Source organism: Anneissia japonica, unplaced genomic scaffold, assembly GCF_011630105.1.
Source record: "Anneissia japonica isolate Jap-2015-1 unplaced genomic scaffold, ASM1163010v1 scaffold2713_len195869_cov164, whole genome shotgun sequence".
Classification (NCBI taxonomy): Eukaryota; Metazoa; Echinodermata; class Crinoidea; order Comatulida; family Comatulidae; genus Anneissia; species Anneissia japonica.
The window spans coordinates 97468-107524 of NW_022729735.1; the positions used below are offsets into that span (position 1 = coordinate 97468).

The 10057-nt window shown below is 33.4% G+C and overlaps 1 protein-coding gene across 2 annotated transcripts; it reads left to right on the forward strand.

Annotated features, from left to right (window-relative positions):
• Window positions 1–489: 489 nt before the first annotated feature.
• LOC117114721 (papilin-like) lies at window positions 490–8502 on the forward strand. 2 transcript variants are annotated; one of them, XM_033258412.1, is made up of 8 exons: window positions 490–747; window positions 2027–2370; window positions 3896–4127; window positions 4602–4753; window positions 5398–5608; window positions 6106–6259; window positions 6421–6614; window positions 7147–8502. In XM_033258412.1, the coding sequence occupies exons 1-8, from the start codon at window positions 646–648 to the stop codon at window positions 7306–7308; spliced, it is 1551 nt and encodes a 516-aa protein (XP_033114303.1). In that variant the 5' UTR covers window positions 490–645; the 3' UTR covers window positions 7309–8502. The 2 variants fall into 2 exon arrangements, with proteins under 2 accessions (XP_033114303.1, XP_033114302.1); XM_033258411.1 differs by having other exon boundaries at window positions 5389–5608; window positions 7147–8159.
• The last annotated feature ends 1555 nt before the right edge of the window (window positions 8503–10057 follow it).

Consider the following 10057-nt stretch of genomic DNA (forward strand, 5'->3'; position numbering starts at 1 on the left):
ATTTACTGTGAAATTACTCATATATACATATATTAGGCGAGTCGAGTGGCCGAGCGGCAAGGCATGGGCGCCGCTAGCTACAGCTGGTTCCAGCCGCTTCTCGCCCATTGTTCGGTTGGTAGAATCAAGTCTTCTCGGAAAATGGAGGTCCAGTGTATACATTTGGCTCGTGTGCACTTAAAAGAACCCATTGCATCTTTTGGAAGAGTATGGGTTTACCCCGATGTTACGGTTCAGCCTCTGTTGTTGTGGAATGATGTGAACATGTATCTACCAAGCGCCTCTTCTTTACGGCTGCTATGTAGTCACGTTCGGTTCAACAAATGTGAAACATACACAATCTACTCAACTCTCTGTTAAATGAGTACGCGTAAAATTAAATTCACTACACACTTCATTCAATCTATTCATATTGTACCATGGAGGTATTATTGTTTTACCAAGCAACATACTTCTCTTGGTGAAAAGAAACAGATGATAAATAACTTTCCCATATTTTTGTAGTGTTCTGCACCATGCGACGGAGGAATTCAAACTCGACGAATCATTTGCGTGGGAAGAGATGATGTCTACGCGTACCAGTCGAAGGAGGAGGATTGTACTAATAGAGGTTTTGAGCCGCCAATATCAGCACAAGCATGTAACATGCAGCCGTGTGATCCAACCCCGACGACGACAATTACAACAGCAGCACCAACTCCTCCATCTGAAAGTGTAGTCAGATATCTCAACGGATCGTTTTCAGTAGTAAGTTCAACGCAAAAATAATTCAGATTTCAGATTTCTTTTATTTTCTACAAATAACATGAACATATAAAATATATGTGGAGGAGGCTATAATAAAATCGTGTGCTGCACGGAGCACAGATCTTTAGGTTAATAGCCCCCTTAACAAAAAGCAAAATAATAATACGCCTAATAATAATAATAATAATAATAATAATAATAATAATAATAATAATAATAATAATAATAATAATAATAATTTGCAGTATTTAAAAAAGTCAAATAATAAAAATTATGTAAATTTAGTTCTCAAAAAGAAAGTTATTCAGTATAGCTAACTGATTCAACAATTAGATAATATACAATTAGAAAACAGTGAAATAATTAGAAAATAAATACCTGGTATTACGCACCATATGACGAGATCAGAGACATTTTAAAGAAGAATTTAAAGCTGGTGATGGATGGTTTTTTAATAAGTTCAGGGGCTACATTGAAAATTGAAAACCGTCTAAGTTGTGAATTGCACGGTAATGTTGAAGAAATGTTGTTCGTAGAAAATATTGTGGGATAATTGTGAACAGAGGAAACTGATGTAAATAAATCATTTAATTGAGAAGTTTATTTAAATAATCTAAACATAAATATAGCTATTTGAAGTTTATTGAGGTCATAAATATGAAGAACTTTAAAATTATAGAATAAAAGTTTAGTATTGGACCTATATGATGCATGTGCACAAATACGCAAAGCACGTTTTTGAAGGAGAAAGAGCTTGTCATATTTTGGACTTTCCATATAGGACATGATTCGAATTTGTTTGTATTTTCTGCCCATGCAAAATTACAGTAAGAAAGGTACAGTAAAATAAGAATGTTATATAAAATTAATAGAATATTGGACGGCAGATAAAGCTTTAATTTGTTTATCATTCCTAAATTTCGAGGAATTATAATAGCTACATGATTAATATGGGGCTTCAAATTCAAATTAGAGTCTATTGTAATGCCTAAAAATTTAGTTTCTGTAAGACGAGTAATTTTATAATTAAATAAGGTAAAGGAAGAGTTTGGGTCATCATTATTTTATTGATCAGACCAATTTGTATTAGACAACTCATTTTTAAAAGTGGAAATTGTTTATTATTAATTTTAGTTATAAATATCATGTTCAGGCTGTTGGTTAATCTAACATTGTATTTTCAATCTAATTACTAATCTTATATGTATTTGGTCGCTTCAGAACACATTTTATAAACAAGATTATGACATAGGGTTTTTCATCAACTATTGTCTTACAGTGTTCTGCATCGTGTGGTTACGCTACCAAGTCACGTCGTGTACTATGTGTTCACACACTCAATGGTGTTCATACGCACGTAGATGACAGTCTTTGTCCAGGAACTAAACCTGAGGAAATCGTCGTATGTGAAGGTCTTCCACCCTGTTCCATCCTGACAACAACTGCTGAGTCTGATGCCATGACAACAGTTGCACGGACAACTGTGACGGCTCCCATACAGACTACAATGATACAAATCACGACGACCATTGCTCCATCTACTACCTTAGTATATGAGCAGACAACTGTGTACATCAACGATGAAACAACCACAGAATACTTTGCTGATCCTTCAATTGAAAGGTATTTTGTGTAGATAATGCTTAACTTCAGTTTAGTTGTTTAATTTAGAATAACTAATGACTAAAACAGACAAAGATATATATTATGTATACAAGCCAAAATAATTCTTTGTGTTGCTCAAGTTCTGTCGAGCAAAAGATCTTGAAAATTTAAGGTTGGCAAAAACTATATTTAAAATCACTGTTTCAAAAAGACTACATTTCTAGTTCTGGCTTTAAATAAACGATTGATACTTTTGGTATTGGCTATCATTTTACCAAAATATATAGGAATAGCAAAAGTAAAAAACAAAAAATGCCGACCGACCGACCTTAACTTCCATTTTTCAGTGTTTAGAGACACCTCAATACTTTGTAGGAATTTTAGAATTTTTTAGAAAAAAAATATTTACGTCGTAACTCCATGATTTCTTTGAAGAGAAATGTATTTGTCATGCCATGAAGCTCTCCAATGATCATACCAAGCAAAAATCTGAAGTCAATATTAAAAGCATACATTTTTATTTAAATAGTTTTGCCTTAATCAATTGCACGCTTGTTGAACTTATTTGTTGCAATTAAGTATGAATATCTTAGAATAAGTTCATCTGGATCCATAAATAAGAAAAGTCTATGATAATTAAGTATGAGTATTTATCACAACAATTTCGTGTATTAGTAGTACAGGGGCACGTGTCTAAAAAAAGGCTCATGTTCGCCATTCATGTTATTTTATGGAATCAACGCTTTTCCGACTCAAAATGTATACTGAACAAGATAAACATTGGTGTCATCTTTTTTTTTTCGAACATGTTGACTAGCCACCATCTTGGAATACAAGATTGTGACCTGCCTGGTCAAACATAAGAGTATTATATAGCTCTTATTGAAGATTTTACCTTATTATGATTGGTTCTAATTTTCGACTCCCAATACTGTATTACTTCTTAAATTTGTTTCATCCTCCTATACGTTTATATCATTGTGTATGTTTGTTTAACTATAAAATGTTTTAATATGGCACAACAGTTTTGCATTTCTTTAACTGCGATGACACACTTTTCAATATTTATCATATTCTCCAATCGTTTGTAGTGTCTTTGTCTGTCCGTCTGCGTTTGGTTTTGTGTGGACCATTTTCAATTACAAAATATTATTTTTTCCCTTTTCGGTTCTATATATAACGGTGGTCTGCGTTGGTGCGAGTTGGATTTGAATCGGGAGAGACTGATAATGACATACGTAAACATGGCTTAGTCCGGTTCACTAACCATAATAGCAGTGCCATAGACTGTTTAAAATTGATGTACAAATGCGTCAACAATTGTTTAATGAGATTATTAAAATTAGTACAATACTCAACATAATTTTATAGAATAAGCTGTGTTGTTTGGTGAGATCCACCTAACCTTATTAGTTGGCTTATTTTAAGGTGATTAAATCATAATATAGTTAATGCATAATTTCCTAAGCCCATTACCGTCCTTCAGCATTTGTTTGTCGCCACTATCAAATTATAAAAGTGTAATTTTTTTTATAACCTTTAGGCCTACATTTGTCGTCGGTCAGTATGGAGAATGCGACTGTTCAAGTAGAGAAAAGACGCGCTACGTCCTCTGTGTGGACTACCGCAGCAACATGGTTGTTATGATCGCCGAAAAGCACTGTTACGCAGCTAAACAAGTTCGACCAGATAATACCACGGCCTGCAACGCTAATGAATGTCCTGGCACTGTCGCACCTGTAGTACCTGAGTGGTCTACAACTGGATTTGAAGAAGTTAGTTTAACTCAATTTCATTAAGTCCATACTTGCCTACAAAACTTAACATCTGATTCTATTCTCTAATAACAATAATATTATTTGAGAGAGCAGCTTTGGCTCAAACCACTAAATTGGTGGTAGACATTGTGAGTAGTTACCGGTTCAATTCCCATATATCGGTGCTCTCCTTGTATTCCAGCTGGTGGGCTAAAGTGCAAGTTGCGATAGTGCACCGTCTTTCGCATGAGACGTTTAAGCCGTTGGTACTGTGTGCATCATGGCATATATGCACATTAAGAACGCAGTCATTCTTCGGAAAGAGAAGAGGATTGTCTTTCGGTGTACTGCCCAATCACCACCAGAATGACTCCACTAGAAATAAATATTCTTTAGACTTTTGAGGGTTATCCTTGGTGATTGCACTGAATAAATCCATCCATTATTATGAAACTACCTCACTATGTGCAATTCTATCTCATGTAATGCTAGTGTTCAAGAACATGCGGTGGTGGTGTTCGAAGGCGGCAGGTTGTTTGCGTGGACTCATCAACTAACGAACCGCTATCTGATGATCTCTGTGATGCAGACCAACGCCCCCAAGAAACCGAGGATTGTGCCATCAATAATTGCGAAGATGACAGGTAAGTTATCTAATTTTAATAGGCGACCTAGACATGAATTTAAGATATATATGTGTACAATTGTTATCATATATCTTCCCCCACCTTCTAAAAAATCAAACTAATCTCTGCCATATTTTTTTGAGGAATTTTCCACATTCCTTGAATCGTTAGTTATGTCTTCATCTAAACTTATGATAATTGGTTACTTTAATTTCCACGTAGAGTTACTAAATAATGTTAAGGCGAAACAATTCTCTCAAATAACTAAATCATTTGGTTTATTCCAGCATGTCGCTGGTCCAACACATATCAAGGGTCATATACTTGACCTTATTCTCACTCATCTTGATGATTACATTGTGCTTAATATTTCATTGCGTCATGGTCTTCCTTCAGACCACCATGCTGTTATAGCATATTTAAACATTAGTTCACCTCCTTACACGGTAATCACTACAAAAAGAAGAAACATTAATAGCATTGATGTCAACAATATCTTTAATGATACTAGGTCATTTTAACAAATTGTGACACTGATGACGTAGAAAAATTACAATAACGTTCTCACAGAGATTATAAACTGTCTCTTATACACATCTTATATAGTATAGTATACTATATAGTTTTTTTGGTTTTTTTTTTTGTTAATACAGTGTTCTCAGAGGCTCATTCTGGTCCACTGGCAAATGGAGCGATTGCAGCGTCACGTGCGGTCTAGGCCACCAGAGAAGACCAATTGTCTGCTACTATTTTGAGGGCGTAGCAACGACTGAAATTAGTACCGAATGTGATATTGACATCATACCATCTGATACTCGTGAATGTGATATGGGCCGTTGCCATGGATACTGGGTTTCTACAGAATGGTCAGAGGTGAGGCATCCATTCAATAATACTAATATCTATAATGAAAGTTTTCATAAAATTCAAAATAGACTACATTAATCAATTTGATACTAGGTAGTTTTCGCCGCACGACGTTAACCTTAACGTTAACGGATGACGTCATAATGTATTCATCTTGCGTTGTGCTTACGTTAATTTCAGGATTTTAGCTGCTCGACGTACGTTAGTTACGGGCTTGCGCATGTGTATTTCGATTTGTTTACAAAACAGGCGGAGCTATCGGGTTCCATGTTGGGTAGTAACGTTAAAGTTAAGCTTAACTTCTTGCGGCGAAAACTACCTATAATGTTAAACATACGTAATTAAAGTATAAAATAAAGAGGGCCCTAGAATTCACGCCTACCAGCTAATGCATCCTCGATGTATGGTTAATAAATCACAAGGTAACAACTCTGAGTAAAAATTTGTATTTATATTCATTTGTTTTATAATACTTCATCACCCTCAACTCGATACTATTCCAGTGCTCTGCTTCGTGTGGATTCGGTATACAATCAAGAACTGTAGATTGCAGGTGGCAGAAATCGGACTTACAAACTATTGATGAAAGCCAGTGTGAGGGCAGCAAACCGGACAGCCAAATTGGTTGTAAAGTTGACGATTGTCCTCTTGCTTATGGTAGGATTATGATCTTACTGATCATACTTCTTTCATCTGAATGCAATAAATTCAACACTAACATAAATAGCTTAAATAAATAAATAAAATAATTAATTAATAATAGTGTCAAGTTTTACAAAAATATTATTTCAAAGTGTAATTTCCTTTTATATTTCCAGCTTGCAACAATATGTTGAAAGGCTCAGGTGGAAACATTTCATCTCCACTATATCCAAATAATTACCCAAATGACGTCACTTGTAAGAATATTTTAGTGACTGACAGCACATCAAGTAATAATTCGTATATAGAAATCAACTTCCAGGAACTAGAAATCGAAGAAGAAACAGATTGTAACTTCGATTATATTGAGGTTTGTTCTCTCTTTCTAATTATTTAAAGGCAAACAACAAATGCGGGCTGAGTCAGTTACAAGAGCATTACTATAAGAGCGGTTGAAATATCCATTAATAATCCTATATCATTCTTGTATTTGTACGGTCCACATAACGTGAATCACTCGTGAATTTTATGTAAAATACATCTTTAGTCTAGTGCAACCATACACACACGCATTCCATGAATAAGTTAAGACCATAATATGGTCATAATATTATATATATATATATATATATATATATATATATATATATATGTATGTATGTATATATATAATATATAATGATTTAGTTTATCTTAGGAATTAGCTTCAAACCGAAACCTATGGATTAATTTACACTAGATAGGTTTCTTTAATGTAGTATATACATGTATACATGTACATGCAGGAATTATAGAGAATGTACTTTTTCTAAAACATTAAATGTGCTTCTTTTAACATACATGCATGCATAAATAACAAATTATGAACATTCTGTTAATAAACACGTGTATTTTTCACTAAGGTTTATGATGTAACGACTGGAGTAACGGACAAGATTTGCACGGCTGCAGAAATGCCGAAGAAATGGACTTCTCAAGGAAATATGGTTGAAGTGACATTTGTCAGCGATGCTAGTATCAATAAAAAGGGTTACTCAGCGTCATGGAAAATGATAGAAAATTAGCAGGCAATTCAGACGTCTAGACTGTTTGTGGCACCCGATTTTACCTAATAGATCTGATAAATATCAGTTTCGGCGACATCACCATTCATGATGCCGTCACCTCACCAAACCTGATTAGAGGATTCTGATCAGATGATTGATGACTGGTGCTGTCACCAGTAGAGAAGTGTATCAGCATTTATTTGTCACCGAAACTGATCACTTAGGTAGAATTGGCTGTTTGTGTTTGCTGAATATCTTGTCATTATCTCAAGAATGTTCAAATCTGTTTTAAGCAGTGTATCTATAATATGTAATTTTTTTTTAAATGGTTATTGTTTTTGCTATTGTAAATATGTGTATTTATTAAGTAATTTAAGTTCATATTTTGTTTTTTTATTTCGTATTTTCTGTTCTGGAATATATTGCATCATATAACGAATAATTAGAAGACCTAGATTTTACTGAAAGTTTTGATTTGCCACACACACACACACACACTAGAATAGGCCTCCAAAATACCATTTACAAATGTTTATTAAAATCTTATTTTGATTTCTTATCCGCCACACAGTATTAAAACATGCAATTTTTAAAGTACTTATGCATTAATATGTTCGTGGAAGTTCTAAAATGTAGCTGTAAATCTCCTTGGTTTAATAAAAAGCGGCTTGCAAATGCAATACAAACATTATCTGTACATGTTACAATCATTAATATGGGTATTTAATTTAATTTATAGATATAAAGAGAATGTATTAATAAGTAGGCCTAATATTTTCTAAGACTGTGAATTATGTGATATTATGAACCATTTATACTATAATAAATATCAACAACGGTGTAGTATTGATTTTATTTTATTAGAAAAATGTTATGAACTATGTTATTTTTTATCTGGAAATGGTGGCTGTGGAAGAGAATAAGGAATGTTTGGCTGTGAGCAAGAAAAAATATCTATCAAATAGTTGGTGATGTAAGTGAAGACAGAGTTGTTGTAGAGCGGAAGAACTCTAAATACCTTTAAAAAACGATGCAATTAAGAAAAAGGGAAAATGGGAAAATGCCCAGGTTTTTCCGAGACCCATGATGGGCGATCTTTTATTTTGGGTTTCAAATGTCCTCTATGTTTTTTTTTTTACCTAGGCCTACGTTTTGTTATATATTGTTGCTGTGCGTACCAAAAAATAAATACAAAATACGGAAAATAAAGCACATATTTTTGTAACATCCAGGTTTTATACAACAAATAAACGCCAGATCGTCTCTGAATGCCTAGTACATGGGTATGTATGGCTATTGTATCTATACATAATCCATACTAATGGATTTTTATCAACTGATCAACTGAAATTATTAAAAGGCCTATTAAACCCCGTTTAAATTGCATATTGTTAGGGAAGTCAAAATAAAAAATATTTAAACCATTTAAAAAATCTATATAAAAAAAAAAACAATCATTAATTTGGATCGACAAAATTTGTGTCAATAACAATGGCAGATTTCAAGATAACAATATTAATAGTAATTAGACTTATTCTGTCTGTTAAACAAAACAAGGCTTTTCTCATTAACATAATGTGAACTGATGCTGAATTTAAAAAAGTTTTTTTTATATATAAATATTAATGGAGTAAACCTAATAACAATAACAATGAGTATAATATGATAATGATAATTATAATAAAAATAACAACAACAACAGCAGCAACAACAACAACAACAACAACAACAACAACAATAATAATAATAATAATAATAATAATAATAATAATAATAATAATAATAATAATAATAATAATAATAATAATAAATCACTTGACAACATAAGGATTCAAACCAAAGACTGCAGTGGTTTCGATTAGGGTAATGTGGATAGTTCTACAGAACGCGGCCCTGTGGAAGTCAGTGCATTATTAGTTCGCCTAGTTTGCGTAATTTCACCGGTCGAAGCCGAAAACTGTTTGTGCATTTACATGTAATTTTGCATTTAACTTAGTTGTAGCTAGTTTGGGACCCTTTAGAACAAGCAAAAAGTTTAATTACCTCTTATAAATATTTAAAATAACAGAAAGACGTTATATTTTAATATGCACATCTTGGACATATATATGGTCTTTTCTTTGGCAAAGTTTAAAGAAGATCCAAGCACGGAAAGTGACCAAAGTGCCGGGCAGAAACATTTTGTGCACAAGCATTGGAAAACAGGATAGAAAAACGTATTACCTTCTTTAGAATACCGAAATTTATTGATACACAAGTTTTCGCTAGCTTGAGCTACCTTGTCAGGTGAATAAAGTGAAAAACACAGAATCAAATTGATCAATCAAATTATGCAAATGAGCAATATAACAAAATATAAACAGAATGTCTGGCTGGAATTAAGGATAGAATAAGAAGTTACAAAGGCAATGGCTTTTCAGCTAAAGCGGTAAAAGCCAGCAACAATAATGATAGGCCTAATAACAATTAGCTTCAAAATATAAGAAAGGTGGAATAGTTATGATAAAACAAACACACTTACATACTCAGAATTGGTGTCAACTTCAAACTGATAAACTTAAAGAACACCTTAAAAAGAAGACTATAATTAAGAAGGGCTTTTAATAAGTGCACCATAATTATGTAGCAGTTTATCAGAATGTATGGCGATCTGACGAAACCATGTGTATAAACAGATGATAAGCAGATCACCCAAGTAGAGCTGAAGAATCATAGGTAAAGGGTATACAGACAGCCTGACATGATATGCCCGTCCACAGACCCGGAG

Excerpts from the sequence above, each read along its gene's own strand:
- LOC117114721 (XM_033258411.1), top strand. The coding sequence starts at position 646 with ATGCAGCCGTGTGATCCAACCCCGACGACGACAATTACAACAGCAGCA. Across the intron at positions 4,128-4,601 it reads CTACAACTGGATTTGAAGAA|TGTTCAAGAACATGCGGTGG; the intron begins GTTAGTTTAACT and ends ATGTAATGCTAG. Across the intron at positions 6,260-6,420 it reads CGATTGTCCTCTTGCTTATG|CTTGCAACAATATGTTGAAA; the intron begins GTAGGATTATGA and ends TTATATTTCCAG.